The sequence below is a fragment of the Manis javanica genome, chromosome 6, assembly GCF_040802235.1.
Source record: "Manis javanica isolate MJ-LG chromosome 6, MJ_LKY, whole genome shotgun sequence".
In the NCBI taxonomy this organism is placed as follows: domain Eukaryota; kingdom Metazoa; phylum Chordata; class Mammalia; order Pholidota; family Manidae; genus Manis; species Manis javanica.
In genome coordinates this window covers 133,485,925-133,504,718 of record NC_133161.1, presented here as the reverse complement: position 1 = coordinate 133,504,718, position 18,794 = coordinate 133,485,925, and the positions used below count along the sequence as shown (strand labels likewise).

The 18,794-nt window shown below is 42.8% G+C and overlaps 1 protein-coding gene across 7 annotated transcripts in view; it reads right to left on the bottom strand.

Annotated features, from left to right (window-relative positions):
• Nucleotides 1–344: 344 nt before the first annotated feature.
• Nucleotides 345–18,794, bottom strand: part of OPCML (opioid binding protein/cell adhesion molecule like) — an 828,327-nt gene continuing 809,877 nt past the window's right edge. For all 7 annotated transcript variants that reach the window (XM_073239470.1, XM_073239471.1, XM_037000907.2 and 4 more), the window contains one exon: nucleotides 345–17,387. In XM_073239470.1, coding sequence (XP_073095571.1) covers nucleotides 17,287–17,387 — 101 coding nt within the window. In that variant the 3' untranslated portion in view covers nucleotides 345–17,286. The remainder of the gene's footprint in view (nucleotides 17,388–18,794) is intronic.

The window sequence follows — 18,794 nt, the reverse complement described above, 5'->3', positions numbered from 1 at the left end:
AGGCATTTACTGAGGAACCTCTGGCTGCAGGCTTAGATTCCATATTAGAATATTCAGCTATCAACCAGAAGGTAAGCAGCATTGCATTTTTGTTCCCTTACTTTAATTCAATTGACTTATATTTATTTAGGGACCATTATATGCCAAATGACATACTGCCAACCCCCACCCCAACACCACCAAGCCAATAATCTGGAGAAGATACCCATTTGCGTCTTAGTAACTGTAATACAGAATTTTATCTTTGCTATGATTGCATCTCTGTCAACTTACCTATGTATGAGGATAAAAATTGGAGAGAAACAGAAAATTTAAAAAAAGACAAGAGCTGATTTGATAGGGTGTTTGGAATGTGGGAACGGGCAGCTTTTATTGTCATCTATGCAAACACACACTAGACTGTAACAGGTATGTACAGACGGAAGGAGGGTATTAGTCACCGGATAAGACTGAGGCAGCACAGTCGCCTTTGTGACAGCATCTGGAAAGTCTTGGTACAGATGTCATTTCAGTATCAACATTAAAGGAGGAAGTTCATATACCCAAGGAAGCAAGCCGTGGAATAAAAAATCAGATTCATTCATTCATTCACAACTGAAGATACACAGATAATTAATACACAGTCCATGCCCTGGAGGTAAACACAGAGAGAATAAACATGAAGGAGTCAAATATTCTTTATCAAATGAGCACACATCCAAGAGAAGTGTTTTCTTAATTAGCAATTAGTGATACCTTCCCACCTTCACAGCTCACTGTTTATAAGCAATCTGTCAATTGGAAGTATTATTATTATTATTAATATTATTATTTATTCAGGACTTTCTGGGAGAAGTGGGAGGGAGAAAAGAAAGTGAGAACATGGCATTTTAAGTGGAGGTCTGGGATGGAGTGGTATCATTTGGAAAGCAAGGCTCTAAAAAAGAATTTGTGAAAACTTGAAAAAATCTTAGCATGCAAATTAATCTTGAACTCACCCACTGATAGCAGCAGCCTCCCTCTCCTCCCACACCCATGGCAGTCTAAATAAGGATATATGACTTGTTTGATTTACATTCCTTTCTCTCAGCAGCATAAACTGCATGCTGGTCCTCTCTGTCCCTCGCGCTGTGCTGACACCAGACCGGTTTTACCAGTAGCTAGAGGCGCATGAAATCTCTTAGCCCTCACATACACTTCCTACTTGGTTGTGATACAGAAGCAAGACCAACACTGGGGAAAGAAACGGCTTATATGGAGAACTGGGGATCAGGCTGTACTGTCTCCTTGCCCTCTGGTTAAAATTCAGGGCAGCCTGGAGAGAGACAGATGCTAACCCTGTCTGCATCATAGACCCTTGACACCAAGGAAAAGTTCATGGGAGGCCTGAACGCCACTGGACGTGGGAGCGTCTCCCACCCCTTCCATCCCTTGCCGGGGGACAGCCCCTTGCTGGCCAGTTACACGCTGCCTCAGTGGCAGGTCTTCAATGACTGGGCACTGACTAAACGAGCTCTGGAACCCCAGGCCTACCCCTTTTGTGAGTTCCTATCATCTAATAAATGATTTGGTTCAACAAACAGGAAAGCAAAACCCAAACTTCGCCCCATCACCACCATTACCATCAACATTTTCACTCTCCAAAGAATTCTGGGCTTTACTTCATAGGAATAAAATAATCCCTTTTGCCCTGGCCTCCCTACCCTGCTTCGCATAACATTAAGCATGCCTGTGGAAAAAGAGTGCCTTACAAGAAACTCCATGGAAAGCCCATATGTTTGTTGAAGGAAAGACCTTGACTTGGTGTCGCAGGGAAGTCAGATATGAAACTAAAGTCAAGAAGCAAAGTAAGTTTTAATGCACTCTGCACAGAGTGACAGAGTGGGTCTGCCTGAGGTGAGACAGGCCCGGCTGCCCCTTCTGAAGCTGCTTTTATGTGGGTTTGGCAGGGCAGAGAGGTCCTTGATTGACAGCTGTCAGCTCTCTAGGCTTGTTCTGATTGGTGAAATGAGGACATGGGCTGTACTGTCCCATGCTTCTGAAGTTTCTGATCTGAGGAGACCCCGGACATTTCCTGAGTCCCTCTTGGACCCTGTGGCTTCATCTGATTAACTCCCCGAGTCATTTCTGGAGGCCCTCTCTCCTTTTCGTCCTGCTCGTTTCTGTCTTTCAGCCTAATAGATTTTTGTTTGTTTGTGAGGGGCTTCCAAAACAAGCTGCCATCTTTAGCGTCCTTTTCTCAAGCTCAATCCAAAAACAAAATTTCTGTAACTAAAACAAATGAAGAAATTAGAGCAGAAAAGTTTGACAAAAATCTGACTTTTTTTTCCTTTTAAGGATGTATCGAGGTTAAAAATGAAAACAGACAGACAGCAGCCTCTGCAGGAGAAAGTATATCAGAAAAGGCCCTGCATATTGCTATGCATTTCATTTTTTAAAGCAATTACACCTGCCCTTTAAAATCAAGCATGGGGAAATGGATGTGGGTCAAAGACTGGGGGCTTGCGGAGGGTTAAATGCCTTTTTCTTCATCAACTGTGTGCTCTGGGGATGGGAGAAGAACCCTGGTCAATAGACAGATATATTGACTTGTTATTATTTAAAGTTGTTTAACCAGGTAGAGATAAACGAAAGCTTTCAGCAGCTGAACTACCACACAAATCACAATTAAGGTGGCATATGTGTTTGGAAGACGTAAAATCAATTCCCGCGAAGATAATGTTTTAGTCTCTATTTGAACTTGAAAACAGAAGTAAATTTTCAGCAGCAACAGCTGGACTTGTTCCATCCAGCAGGCTCTGTATTAACTGTACAAGAAGGGCCTTTATTACCTCTTCTAATGGTTTTCCTCTATGGTTTTGTCTTCATCAAAAAAGCCAAATTGATTGCCGCGGTGCTGTTTGCTGACGTGGTGGTGAGGTGAGCAGCGGCAGCCCGTTCTGTGCTCACCCGCTCTGTCTTTGACCTCCCCCTCCTCTCTGAGTGCCTCTGAGTGCTGTTCACGGTTTAAGGAGAGAACAATGGGCCCCTGGGGGCTACGGCTGGACTGGGTTGGGGAGGAGGGAGGATTTGGCCTCTTTTTCAACTTCACTCCCTAAGGTAGTCTTTCCTGAGCTTGACTGGGTGGGGAAGTCTGGGAATAGGAAAGGGAAGCATTTGTGCATCTACAGTATTCTCAGTGATTTAATCACCCTCCAAAGGTTCTCCCTGTGTGACCTCTAAGGACTGCACCTCACTACATAACATTTTAAACACATGTCTGCATATATGCTGTCCTCCTAATTCTACCCTATACTCCCTGGAGGCAGGGACCACATGCAATGCCACTGGGTTCGTTATTGGATGTGGTGTATGGTTCTGACACACAGTAGCTGTTCCTGTGAAGGGGGCCATGGACACTGGGAATCCATTGGTCCAAAGGCAGGCATCTAATTCACCTCCTCATCACATTACCCTTTTCAGTCTTTATTCATGCCAGTTCGTGGGAAGCAGGGCCAGGTTAGTGTTTCCCTTCTGTTGAATTCTCCCTGTCTTTAGTGTGGGATAGAAAGATGCAGTATAAGCTGGATGGCAATGAGCGTGGGGCATGGGTTGCCCTTCTGGGGATGATGGGGCTCATCTGTATCAGTAAGAGGAAAAATGGGCTGAAGATGTAGAAGTTTGACTCCGCAGAGAAGGAAGAAGGGGGCAAGGACTTTGCAGTTGCAAGGTGAGGACAGAAGCAGACCAGCAGGGGAGAGGTGACCAGTAAAGGACTAGCAGCCAGGGACTTGGACGCCAGACCTCATCTGGTGCGAACTAGCGAGCATTGACTTCTGTGCTGTGGATGCTTTGTCTAGAAAATAAATAACACGAGTGAAGCCCAGGTTTCTTAAAACTTATGCATTTATAAAACTGTAAGATTGCTATTGCAAGACAAACAAAATAAACGAAAAAAAAATTAAAAGAGACTAGCTGATCTCTTCAGGCCCATTTCCTTTCAGACAAAGAAGTATCTCTAGTATCTCTCCCTGCTCAATATTTCTAGTATCTGTGTGTTTCCAGCCCATGACCGCCTGACCACCTCCTGCGTCAGAGCTCAGAATCACAAACACGGACCACTAGGAAAGCTCTACCTCCCTGCTCTCCTGCCTGCTGGCCCTTTATCCCTTTCACTCTGTCTAGTATATCTCCACAAAGCCTCTGCTCAAGGGCTGTTTCAATCATGTTAATCCTCAGCTCAAAAGCCATAGGTTTATTCATTCAGTAGATACCGAGGTTTGCCACAGAGCAGGCTGTGTTATAGGTGCTTGGTAAACAGCAAACACACAACCTGCTATCACTGAGTTAGATGTAGTGGAGGGTGACAGGGTGGATAATAGACACAGAGAGAGAAAGAGATGGGGAGAGGTTTTTACGTAGACATGTATTTATACGTATTTGAAGTCAATGGTTCCCATTTGCCCAAATGGAGGTACATTTGGCTAAATAGAGCCTGTATTTCATCATCTATAATCTATTTTTCTGGGTTGTTTTTTGATGATCTCTCTTGTTTTATCAGAACTAGAAAACAGAGAAAAATTCTTCCCTCTTACTCGTATGATACCCTGAAGCCTAGAATTAATTCTTTCCTCACCTCGATTCTTTGTAGGATTGACAGTTCCCTCTTACATGTTGCTTCTCAAAGTCTCTCAGACTTGTGCACTGTTTAGGGTCAGATACATAGAAACCAACACTACAGGGGCTTTACTCTTCAATGGAAACAAGGAAAGAGTTTCTGCTGAAGATCACAGACATTTTTTGGACTTGACCCTTGGAGCCAGGAGATTGTCTAAGGATTCGCTACCATTTTCTTCTAAGAAACAGAACTTCCTGCCTTCCTTTCCTGGAAGCTCACAAAGAAGGTAGCCTTACAAAAGACTTATGTGACCTGCTCTTGTGTATGTAAGATAGAGCCCAGTGTGTTTTGGAACATGGGGTCAACCCTGAGAATGGGGCAGTTTTGAGTTGAACCGGAAAGAGTGTGCTGTATGGAGTCAAACCGACCTGCTTGGGACCCCCAACCCTGCTGATGTATACCGCTGTGCCTCTGAGCTTCAGTAAGGGTAAGGCACCACTCCTGAGGCTGCTTAAAAAATCATATGAATTAGTACATGTCAAAGCTCCTTTGTTCCATGTATCATGCCAAGAAACAAAAGTGTTAGCAGTCTTTGGCCCTTGCTGTGGTCTCTCCCTCCTCACCCTGCACAGACATTGCTATTGTTCTGCTTTTGCTCAAGGGATGGGTCTGTTACAATATAGCATTCCTTGTGTACTTCACCATGCTGCAACAAAAAGCATATTCCTGAGGCATCATTCTTCATCGCTGTGGTACCTTCTACCGCTTAACTCTCTTCCTTAGCAGTTTCAAGTTTCTTAAGGTAAGAATTAAGCAGAGGGAAGGGGCCAGGTTGAAGAGACCGGACTTGCCCACAGAATAGAGATCAGTACAGGAGAACAAGGCAGGGACAATGGAGAATTCTGCGAGCAGCTCAACCAAGTTGACATCAAAGAGGGCTAATTCAAACGCTTGGACTGACTCAGGCGCTGGAGCCACTGTCATGGAAGGTGGAAACTGTAAGACGGAATAATCACAAATGGGCTCGTCCACGCTGCCAGCCGCAGCACGGACACTGAGACTCTGGCTTCATCAAGAGAAGAACTGGTGTCTTTGTATCTGAGGACCTCCGATGAGGCCGTTTCCTGTCCTAACTGACTTGAACACACAGTGACTATGTCTCTAATAAGCTGGTTCCCCTGAGACCTTTACCAACGAAGAGACAGAAAATGAAGTGATTTAGTCTTGTAACCAGAGCAACCGTCCCCTTGCAAACTCACCATGCAGGGAACAAGACCAAAAGTAAAAAGAAGCAGGCCCCATGGGTAGTGCCAGCCTGCCTTATTCTTCAGGAACAGCCAACCCAGAAAGCCCTTCCGTGGCCTGCAGGGTCTGGGGGTCAGGGAATTCATAGACATTCTTTATGCATTTCTTGTTAGTTCATTTATGCCCCAGTGATTGCATGTAGACAGAGGGAAAAGGGGAGAAAGAAGTGGATCTTATTTAACACTTCGGAGCTAGACACTTAGCTGGACACTCTTTCCTATAAATCCTAACAACTAATTTGAGGATATGATATTTAAGCACAGCCATCCCTCACACTTATGCCTTCTAGAACATCACATGTGGTAAGTGTGGGGGTAGTTTAGAAAGGGGAGAAGACAGAGCACAAGGTGAGCAAGGAAATTCACCTATTGTCCACCCCTCTGAGCCAAGCATCTATAGGCCAGGAGTTTGCAGGTATGTTTCCACCGTACCTTCTCTTACACACCTCACCACAGTCTCATGGCATAGTTACTATCACTACTTGCAAACAAGTAAGCTGAAGTTGTAAGGGATGATGCTGGAAGCTCACGGGTACACATCTAGTATATGACCGAAGCAGAACTTAAACTCAGTTTTCCCTCATTTGCAGATCTTACTGCCTCATCTCAGAGCAGCATATAGACATGGGCTCAGATGCACATGGCTCTGTGTCGACACACATTAATAGGGCAACCTGGAAAAATCATGTTGCCATAGGATGCAGCCAGACACCATGCCTTCCTGCAGAGATTCAGCAGTCCCTCATTCAGGAGGGTGTCTCTGGGATCACTGGGAAAAAGCTAGACAGAGCTTGAAGAACATCTATATTCCTGAGTCATTCAAGTACAATGCATTCCTCTTGGTCATAGGGAGCTTTCTGATGAAGTTTGGAAGCAGAAGAACCATTCTGAAATATGTTTGCAAGCAAGAGAGCATCAAATAATATGGTAAAACACAAAGAGTTCTTGCCTCACTGTAATATGACAGATGAGTTGTAATAAAACATGTCTGAATATTCTCAGTACCCAGCCAGTTAATCCTCACTAAGGGAACGGTGGTTTGGCCCTTTGCATTAGACATGAGAAGTGTCAAACCCCATCTGCGTGGTGGGACAGCTGTGCCAGGTCCCCCCCTTCCCTGCTTAAATCATCTGTTATTTCCTGACTGCCTAATCAGAGAACTGCTCTCTATCCTTCCATCACAAGCAATAAAAACAGTACCTTTCTTAGATAAAATCAAGATGCAGAGGAAATGGAGGATGAGAAATGAATTGATGATCCAAGGAACTAGAGTCCTGGGATTAAAGTGGGAGCCAGAGGAAGGAAATCAGAAATCCCTCCTAGATGACAGTGCACGTAAGTAGATGACTCCGGAAAATGCTGATGGTGTTTAAACCTCCCCACCTGGAGGACCTAAGGATATTTGAAAACGGATATGCCAAAAACTGGATGGGACCTCATTATCCTCCTGTTTCCAAAATCATGGTAAAGGTCCATCTTACACCCAGCTGGCTAAATTGGAAACCTGGAGTATTCTCCCCATTTCACCCTATGCATCTAGTCCTCATCTGATTTACACTGTAAACATCATCCCAACTTACCCACTTTCTATTGCTCCTCATCATTTCTCACCTGAGCTATTTCAATTCCCCCTAATAGGTTTCTCCCTTGCCAGTTTGATCAATGCCCACTAATCTGCCCTCCTGCCATGGCGATCTTTCTAAATTGCAGATACGATCTAGCCACTCTTTAGATGAAATCCTTTCTTTTATCCCCCCTTTCAGGGCAGAGCCCAGCATCTCTGCATTCCTTATACAGTGGTTAAGGTCCTCGCTCTTGCCTACCCTTCTCTCCTTCTCTCTTGCCTGGCCACCTCTGCCACACCCCTCTCGGGATAATCTGCACTTGCAGTTTTTTGACCTTGCTGTGCTTCTCATACACGTATGGATTCATCAAGAAGGAGCCTGTGCCATTACTCACTTGTCCCCCTTCCCTCCATTTTCCTGGCTACTTCCTTTTGACCCTTCAAAACTCAGCTCAGTCATCTTCTGGAAGTGTGCTTTGAGTCCTGCTGCCTGGTTATGGACCCTCTACAGGGATCCTCTAGCCCTTGAACAACCCCTACCATGCTGTGCAGTACTTTTAAATCCTCCCCCAGACTGAGGCTTTCTTAGAGACAAATGCTCTTTCTCCTGTTTGTATCCTCAGTCCCTGTCATGTATGAGCTACCTACATAATTAGATGACTCCAGAAAATGCTGATGGTGTTGAAACCTCCCCACCTGGAGGATCTAAGGGTATTTGAAAACGGATATATCAAAAGCTGGATGGGACCTCATTATCCTCCTGTTTCCAAAATCGTAGGATGGTCCATCTTCCACCCAGATGGCAAAATTGGAAACCTGGAGTATTCTCCCCATTTTACCTTATGCATCTAGTCCTCATTTGATTTACACTCTAAACATCATTCCAACTTACCCACTTTCTATTGCTCCTCATCATTTCTCACCTAAGCTATTTCAATTCCCCCTAATAGGTTCAATTCCCCCTGCCATGGCAATCTTTCTTAGAGATATGTCTTCCTGCAGAGATTCAGCAGTCCCTTGTTCAGGAGGGTGTCTCCGGGATCACTGGGAAAAAGCTGGACAGAGCTTGAAGAACATCTATGTTCCTGAGTCATTCAAGTACAATGTATTCTTCAACCAATAATACATGGTTATCAGATTGAGTTCTGCTTTATTTTTTTCCAACATTCCTATGGGATTCTACCAAAAATCTTCCCACTTTCCAAGCTTGTACCCTTGAATGATCCAAAACTCAGATATTTGTTTCTCCATTTTAAGCTTCAATTAAGCAACAGCATAAAATTATTGTTTTCCATATTTTGAAAGAAGCAAACATAGTTGAGGTTATATCTTAACAGAAGCTCAGGGAAATAAGCAACTTATATGCACCAAGTACTATGTTAAACATTCTTACCTGACGATTCTCATAGTCCTCTGAGGTGGGTATTATTACTGCTGTATTAACAAAAATGAGACTGAAGTTCACACAGGTAAATGTAAATAACATAACTTGGGACTTTGAAGTCAGAATTTAAAAATGTTTCCCCAAACTGCATCACACTATGTCTCTAAAGAGAAAATACTTGATTAGAGGACTTAAACTATGTAAAAGGAAACATGCCTCATAGGACATCACAAATCTAAATATTCTGAAACAAGAGACACTGTTAAACACTTCATTGCAAATAAGTCAGGTATTTCATCCTAAATTCCAGAGTCTTAGACAAGTCTTATCTGGAGAAACGCAGTTTGGAGGGGACTATTTCACAAGTCCAGCCTTGGTCTCTGCCTCTTACCCTTCAAGTCTCTGCCATGCCATGCTCCCATAGTTTCCTCTTTTGCTCATCAAAAAAGAATCATGGAGCCTTGAGGTGTAGTGAAAGATAATATATTCAACAATCCCCTGTGGAAACGAAACTTTATATTCTAACCAGATTCGACATTCTCGATGATTGTCTCTCTCTCCGGGAGATCCTGTGTCAACTTTATCATCAATTGCAAGTGTGTGTGGCCCTCTGACCATGTACAGTCTAACTCGTGGTACTCATCCATCTAACAGATACCTATTCACAAAATACTTGGACACTGAATGTGCCATAATCCTGATATCCCACTTACTTTTGTAGCAATACATCCGTTCACCATATCCAATGCCTATATCATCTGTCTATATACCAGCTTTTCTTCACTGGGTGTGTGGTGGGAGAGAGAAAAAGCTTTGTATCACTTCCCGATATATGCTCTGACCACAGTTGTTTCTCACATCTCTGTCATAATACCTACAATATTATACTGTAAATTTTCTTGTTATACAGCTCTTCTCACATCTCAAATGTGAGGAGTTCCTCACTAAATGCAGTGCATGAACAAAGGAATAAATGGGGAAAAAAATTTCTTTAAATATCCTAATGATGAAATGAATATACTAAAGGAAGTCAACATCATTTATAACCTGAAGGTTTTAGTTTTCAAAACTTATCATAGGATTTGATACCAATGAGTCCCACCCCCTAATTTTAATCAAAATAAATGATTTGTTCAACAGAAAATTAAACAGAATAGTTGCCAGTCTCTCCTTTTCTTTCAGGCATTTGTTATGGTCATTGCATGACTGCATTCCTAGTCCTGGGAAGTTTAACATTAACATCTGCTCATCTGGGTGTTTCCACTCCCTGCCCAATTCTCCATCCTCTTCCTACTATAATAAATCCTTACAGGAACAAAAATGCTCTTAATATATTTCCTAAATTACCTCTTTATGTATATATTTTTAAAAGGGTGTGTTGTGGGAGAAGATAACAAAAATGCATCCAGTCGTTTAGCAGCTGTGCTTAAGAATAACTGGATAAAGCCTGCCTTGCAGAATGGAGAGATAACAGCACAGATTTTCATTACCTTGAAGTGGGTTGGTAAACAGGTATGTTGCTGAAGGCTAGTTGGAGGATGCTTGGTGGATGGATAGGTAAGGGAGGGATAAATGGTTTAAATAAATAGATGGGGAACAATCATATGAGGGAGGTGCATGAGTGTATAAATGGAATAAGCATTAGATAAATTGGAAGATAATATGTGAATGAACAGGTGAGTGGTTAGCTGATGGAGGAATAAATTGGTACATATGATTGATGGAGCTGTATGGCTAGATGGAGAGAAAGCCTGATAAATGCTACCAGCAGGACAGCAGACGGAGGGTGCATGTGGTACGAACAGGAGCAGGAGAGGGTCAGGTGTGGATGGGAGGGCAATGATTAAAAGCAATAGTAAGAAAGACAGGGGAAGAAGAGGAGCAGCAAAGGTGTTAAGATGGTTAAGGGAGCCGGAAAGCCATTTCCTCAACAAGTCATGCTTTTGCAATGAGTCTGAGGAAATTGGAAACTCTCCATCATTGGTACCAACTATTTCCTTGGTATTTTAACTTATAAAGAACATGATCTAGTCTATCAAGTTACCCTGTAGGGGAGACTGAGTCATAAAAGGTCAGAGAGTAGCCCTTCTCTACCTTAGGAAGCCAATGAAAACCAAACCTTATAAATCTAGCTCAGGGTCTTGGCCAGAGAAGCTAGCTGTGCTGTAAAATCCACTGAAGAATTTTAACCCACTTTCTGCTGAATTCCCAACACGTAATCAATCATTGGTCTTGTGATTCATCAGAGGCAGTCTTGAAAAATTCAGTGGTTGAAAGAGAAACAAAAACTGTCCAGAAAACTCTAAACTGGAACATACTAGGGGTGTAAATTCACAAATGGTACAGACAAAGAAGAAACAAAGACTAACAAGGTCAAGTGTCCAGCCCAAGGTCACAGACCTAGTCCATGGCAGAATCAGGAAGGGTTAGTTGACATATAAACAGGTGATGAGAAGCTGAGTTGTAAGAAAGAGGTTAATATCCATTTCAGATGAATGTGTGATAAAGATAGAGAGGAGTTGGAGTTTTATTGGAAGAGGAAGATGTTTCAGAACAGGCAGCCAGGAACGGAGCTTCTCCTCCAGGTCTCATTTTCGCACCATTACCCATGTGTGTACTGCAATAGAACCTAAGACGGAGAACAGCGGTACATACTTTTAAAAATAAATACTTTAAAAAATATACGTACATCATAGTCACTGTATTTTCTCATCCCTATTATTGTCAAAGGGTGCTTAATTGAGTGGAATGAAGCCACAGCAACTGTTAAGGAGTGCCCAAACTGAGAAGTACCTGGTCATTATTTCTCTGAAACATCACTTCTGATTTCACTTTACCCTGGGTCAGTAAATTATTCAGGATTTGAGGCTGTGGCTATATTTTATATCATTTGTAAATGGCATAGATATTTGACATACAGGTGTAATATGAAAAGTGTCTAGATTGCCTTCCATTCTGTGTATGTACATGCATCATAAGTGCATGAGTGACAGAGAGAGGGAGAACAGGTTACTGACTTTTCTGATTCCGTCTATGTCCCCAAAGCTGAAAACACACATAGAAGAGGAACATACCCTGTTTCACTTTTCTCCATTACTTGATGTCCAATGAGATAGCCTAATAAACAGCCCCCCAAAAGTTACAAATTTCTTTGAACTTTATTGATACACTGCACAATCACAACCATCTCGTATTCATCCTGAATTAGAAAAGGTTACAACTACAATGTAACATGCACAAAGTTCAGGTAGTATATTCACCCTTAATACAGTTATTGACAGAAATCAAGTCTCCATTGATTTTTTTTTGAAGGAAAATATAAGAAAGAAAACAAAAGCAAAAAAATCTCTAGAAGGCTGACAAAATTATACTCTTGCATCATGTCATAAATTTTTAAAGCATCTGAACACAGATTTTTTTTAAGGATAATTGTGAGAATGGGCACACCCATTGTCTGACACAGCTATAACGGCACCATTGAAAAGTCATAATTATTTTTTTTATCTAAAGGACTCTGAACTTGACAGGTACATTTTCGTAAACCCACACATTCCTCACAACTGCACTTTACATGTCACAAAAATTTTTGAATGATTAAAAATGCTCCCTTTAATTAACACAAGGGCAGCTATTATTACTTATTTCTGCTATTATTGATAAATCTGCCAACAGCATAGAATGTGGTCCCTAAAGGATAGTAGAGAGTTCACAATCTTCCTTTCTCCACTCTACAGTGTGGAATGACAACTGTGTGCCTTAAAAGGGCACCTTTGAAAGAAACAAAAAGGAGTCTCTTTCAAAATACTGGAAATCAGGCTTAGCTGACTACTTTCAGGATGAAGACAATGGTGTCTAATTAAGTCCACTCCACATTCCTTTGGACTCCAAGTGTTCTGCACCTGAAGGCTAAATTACACTGGCTCAGCTCTATCTTTTGACCACATCTTTTAATTGCAAATCTATTTTCTTCCTTCTTTCATTTACTTCTCTTCTCTTAAGTAAGAAATGAGGGAAATGAGACTAGCATTTTTATTTGTTTGCTTTTAGTGATCATTAGGAGTTCTCATCATATGGTATCTTTTTGAAAATGTTGCCTTCCTACTTACACACCTGTGAAGTTTTACTGAAACGGCTCAACTGGTTTGTCTTAAAAGACAAGGACAAGGAAACTTTGGATAGCAGAAGGGAGGCAATGGGGTATATATTTCTGGGAACAGGGCTTGTGCAAAATAAAAACAACAGATTCTCACTGTTGAGGAAAAGAAAGGAAAATTGAATACTGCCAACAAGAAAAAATTTATGTTGCTTGTTCTAATTCCAAAGAAATTAAACTTTTATTTGTTCATTTTTATTTTTTGGGAGAAGGAGGGAGGGCTGGTTCTAGGTGTTGTAAAACCATTTTTCTGATGGGAACTCAGGGTCAAATTGGGGGAGGTCGGCCTGCTCCCACATTCCACCCATCTTGTGCCTTTCCTCCCCGCCTTCTGCTGACAGGGTTGATAACAACTGCACAAGGCTGCAGGGGAAAAAGCATTTCATTGGCACTGGAAGTACTGCCCCAAACTACAGTATTCGATTTACAACCACTCCTGATGCAATGCAGTAATAAGCTCTCTGTGAGGTTGACTGCCCACTTGGAGGTTCTCTGCTCTTTACATGTAGAGCTCTTCCAGTGTGAGTAGAACTTGCAAACTCCTCCAGGTTGAGAGCAAGTTCACTGCATCGATGCAGAAACAGATCGTGAAACTCAGCCTCAGCTGTGGAGTTCCTAGGGCCCCAGAGCACACTTCCCACCCACGTTTTGAGAACTAACTGCCCAACCTGTGAAACGTATCATCTCGTATGAGACCTGGGTGTCCGAGGAAAGAGGCCCAAGCCTGTGTTTGATACAAAACCTTCCCTTTTCTTCCACTCAACTGAGCATAATTGCAGCAGAACAACCACTCACAATGCTCGCTACATAAAATACATGCGCATTTTGATGACCACTCCCCTGTATGTCCCGCTCCCCCAGTTAAAAAAAAGAATGAGAAAAACTAAATGCACTTGCTTAGACTTGCAGACGACTGTATCAGGCACTTGACATTCAACTACTGAAAAGAAGCTAGGCCAGAACCATAACACTAGTACTTTCACTGGCATTACTTTGGTGGGAATACATATAAGTTTGTTGTGTTGGGTGAGGTTCAGAGTAACTACATTATGGAATATCTCTCACCTCATTTGATAAGCCTTATTTGGTTTCCTTCCCATGTGAAAGACCCGTGAAGAACTATAGGTTCCTGTAGGTTGTTTATTTTCCCTCCTTTACCCCTATTCCAACCCCCACCATTGGCACCTTGAAAAATATCTATCCAGCTGGCCTTATCCATTTATATTCCATATGAAAAGTTGAGAAAGCGTATGTAGTACGGCTATTTCCTTTAGCACGCATTACTGCTTTGTATATTTCAAACTGTTGGCTAACAGCTGTCATATGGAGTCGCCCCACCAAAGTAACCCCAACATAGGAGCTGGAATATGTCTATCATGAAGAAGAGCCATTTTATTTCCCAGGGCCCAGTTTCCTTGGGTATTATTTACTTGGTTTTCTTTATCCCAGACAGATGAGGATTGACTGTAGGATTTTTTTTCCTCTGAATGTGGCTGAAATAGGGAACCACTAGAGGTGCTTCCTGGTATCCTGGTGTAGAGAGAAGTACAGAGTTCTACAGTGACTCTGAGATCCAGCCTTGTCTTCAAAAGGTTCTGGTGATCGTCCTGGCCAAAGACTGTGTTCCTCTAGAGCAAGTCTTGGAGTGAACAACATGTACAGCTTGTCCATTTCAAGCACCGTGTACTCCAATACCATCCACTTTCCACAGCCTCCACATTTATTTTACTCCAAAGTAACAACTTTATTATCAGTAGAAAACTGAATGACACATTTAGTTCTCATACAATGTCTGACACCAACCCTAGTCCAGGTGCTGAATGTGGTGACAGATTCTGAAACACTGATGTCCAACCTTTAATTCTGGCTTCGTGGCTGCTCATGACTTTCCCTGGAACCTGGAATTGATAAACTGTTTTGGGCACATCATCTATGTTGCCAGAATCTGGCTCCTGGCAGCTAGCTAGGAAATGCAGATGTCTGTTTACAGCTGAAAAATGTAATATTAGTTTCACTTGTACCAGCTCTATCATGAAAGTGCCTAACTTTTTGTATGCCAGCACTGCAAGACAGTCTACATTTGTATTTGTCTAGGTATGTGTGTAAATATATATATATATATGTGTGTGTGTGTGTGTATTTCCCCACTGTGTATGTCCTGTTCATGTGCCATAATTGACAAAAAGAAATAGGTCACTTAAATTGGAGAAAGAAGGTCAGTTAAGCATTAAAGGAATGGACGTCAACAGAGCTCGTGTTATTATCTTGTAGACCATGAACCTGAAAGAGTTTTCCAGTTGAGGGCAGGTCTGTGGACAGTCACTGATGATGCTTCTATATAATCCTCTTGTTGGTTCAGTGCTTGTGGCACAGGCTGAGGGAGGCACGACCTTGTGTGGTTTCCCACATCATTCCTTTGAATCCCAAGCTCCTTTGCCGGCTGGGTCTTTCTTGTCCCAGGAGATGATGCAGAAAGGTCAGGTCAGCTGTTATTTGTATGCTGGGTCTGCTTTGAATGTGGAGAGCTGAGGACATTCTTCCCCAAAGCCACTGGAGAAGCAGCCTGTATCAGAGGAAATTGTGTGTCACTTACACTTTCCCACTTCTGTTTGCAGTGTTGTGTTAATCAACGGCTTGGAAATTAAGTCAGTTGCTCAAGGGCCCTCAGCTCAGAAGAGCTTCCTGAAACAAATACCAGAGTTGTCAACACACCCACCATGTAATTGGCTTCCATCAGCTTTTTGCCAGATAGTTTTCAAACAGATTAAACCAAAACTGGGGCAGGGAGGAGACCGTAGCTGCAGTCGTCACACTCAGTCAGCTGAACTGCTCTCTCACATTGCAGCGACAGACAGTGGTCTTTTTTTTTTTTCCTCATTCTTGCTGTTAAGAAAATCCAGCCATGGAGTAAGTCCCAAAGATTCCTTAAAAAGACATTCTTAAGAGGCCAAGGAAAGCATGAAGGTTGGTACCTGGGTCCTTCAAAAGTGAAAGAAAGAAAAAAAAAAACACACAGTACCAATCAAAGCTTTTCCAGGGCTGATCTGCTTCTCAAGAAGATATTTTTGGAAACACAGTCTCTTCTGGGAATAGCGTGACTGATGAGTGGATTGCTACTTTGGTCCATCAGTGAATGGTGTCTACTTTGGGTGGATGGGATACCACCTTCCAAAGTGTCCACAACATATTGCTTTTCTGTGGTGTTAGCCTGTGAGATCATTGGCTTTCACATGAGAGGCTGATAGGTAATTCTGAAGATGCCAATGTCTGCTATAGGTAGAGGAGAAATGAATACAGTGGAATAGATACAATATGATTAAGATTAATATGGTGATGAATTGATAGTGAGTAGTGGAGAAAGAAATGGAAAGAAGTGTTAGATAATCACATTGGTAAACTGAAAAATAGAGTAAAAGAGATTGCTACAGAGGAAGGTGGGTAGGTAGATAACTGGATGGAGAGGTAAATCAGACAATCAAACAGATAGATAACCATATGATTACATTGATAGATAGTTTGATAAAACCTAAATAATCAGCCATCTATGGACCATTTTTAGTTGGTTGGACAGCATCTTTTAAAGAGAAGTACTGTCCTCAAAATGTCTCCCATTTTTGGTCATTTGGCTTCTAGATTTTTAGTTTTGGGTTGTGTGCAGAGCCCCAAACCACTGATCCCTATAACTGGTGGAGAAATCATACAGGACAGAGTAGCTAGAGAAAATGGGAAGATTGTACAGATATGGATACACGGAGATAACTTCCCAGAAAGAAAGGATGTGCACCCAAATGAAAACAAACAGGCAGGGAGGGTTATGTAAATTATAATAAGGAAAATGGTCCAAAGTGTAAAAGACACAGATAACAAGACACTTGGATACAACTCTGGCTGTGCACCACCTTATAAGTCAAGTTGTGTCTTCAGGGTGTTTATCATGAGGCACAGTTTCTGCCCAGATGGAGCTTATGGTTGGTGTTGGGTGGAGGGAGGTCCGCAGTGATGATGATGGGGAGAGAAGCAGAGGAGGAGGAAGGGCCAGGGTAGCAAGGAGATATTCCATTTTTGGACACACGAATGCATCATTATCCTACACATGGTAAAACCCTGCCCACCCCTCCCCATAACCCCACTCATCCAAACTAGAAAACAAACAAACAATCAAATAAACCAAAAGAGCCAAAAAAATGAAAAATCAAGAAGATAAACAAACAAAAGGAAGCCCAAAATGGTTTGCCCTCCGCAGTGTAGATTTAAGTCTGTGATATGGAGAAGCAGGCGTTGCTCAGAGGACCTATGGTTTCTTAATCAAAACTTGACGAAGAAGTGGGCAAAGAGGGTCCCTGATAGCCAGAGACAAGCCAGCGCTCTAGAGGCCGAGTTTACACCATCAATGACTGCTCCAGGCCCTGTGTGAGGGAAAGAGAGACAGAGCCATTAGCATGCACCCAAAGGCTGCTGTACTTGTTCCCTGGCAGACAACTACACAGTCATGCTTCTCTGTAAACATTCCACCACCTCCTACCCCCCTCCCCCACCGACCCTTCTAAGTCTGGACAAGGCAGAACTCAAAAGGGCAAATCACTGGGGTGATGACCTCTACAGCCTGCTCTCAAAAACAGGAGTTTAAAAAATGAAGTGCATAGAGGGAGGTAACAGCAGTCAGGTAGGTCTATGTGCTGGAAAGTTAGGGCAGCAGACAGGGCTAGATGGTATGGTGGGACCTACAGCTGCCTCTATCTTTGGAGATAGTGTCCAGACAGACAGGGAGGAGAGGGGAAAGGTCAGCGTGGGGGAGGGAGGAGAAAGTCCAGAGTGGAGAGAGCTGACAGGGAAGAAGGGAAACGAAAGGAAATATTCTGTGAGCAACGGGTGTCTATAGGGGTTGCTGTGGCCACCCTTTCATCCTGTGTGCTGAGAAGCCTCCTCCTGAAAGAGTCAGGAGGAAAGAATAATTCTGCCTGAGAATTTTAGAGACTGTGATTGGATTTATTCTGACTGTGAGCAGTGCCTCTCCAGAGGCAACGGGCAACACTCAGTTCGCCGTCTCAACTGCCACCTGGTGGTTCAGCCTGATGGGGTTCTCCCTCTACCCCTTCCTCCCTTCTTCCCTCTCTCTGGCCCTTCTACACAGCCCTGGTGAATCACCCACGGTCACGAATGCTGCTCCTTTCCCTTCATCTGCTCCCTCAAGAAGGTAACCCACATGGACTGGGATTGTCGAGCCTGTTCCAAGGACCCAGGGCAGAGGAATCAGTGTTTAACCACTCAGCATTCTCCCATCACCTTTATAAGAATTTTCTAAGACTGGTGTCATAAGCAAGACTAACAGCTTGCAAGCAGAGAGTATTCTAAGGAAAGCAAAATCAAGTATCAGCCAATGGGTTAGAAGCTGTCCAAAGACATTCCTGTCCTGTAGGGCAGCTGACAAAGGGAGGGAGTTGCAGGCAAGACCTTGCCAAGCCAGCTTCACTGATGCTTTTAGAAATAAATTGGCTTATTGGAAATAAGCATGACTGCTAAGGAAAAGCATCCGTGGGGAAGGGTCTCTTCAGACAGGACCCAAGCCATGTAGCTTGCTTGTCAATGTGATGCTGTGGATCTGTACCTTGCCTGGGAAGACACTGATCTTCCCTTTTGCTTGGGGGAGTGTAGGTGTTCTGTCAGTGGTGAAATCCAACTGTTCCAAGCCAGGGACTTCAGCATGGATACCTTTTCCTCCTCTGATTTATAATTTACACAATTCTCTTACTGACTAAAACATCATATTTATTTGATAGTTTCAGAATCTGGCTTATATTGCTCTGAAATTTTGT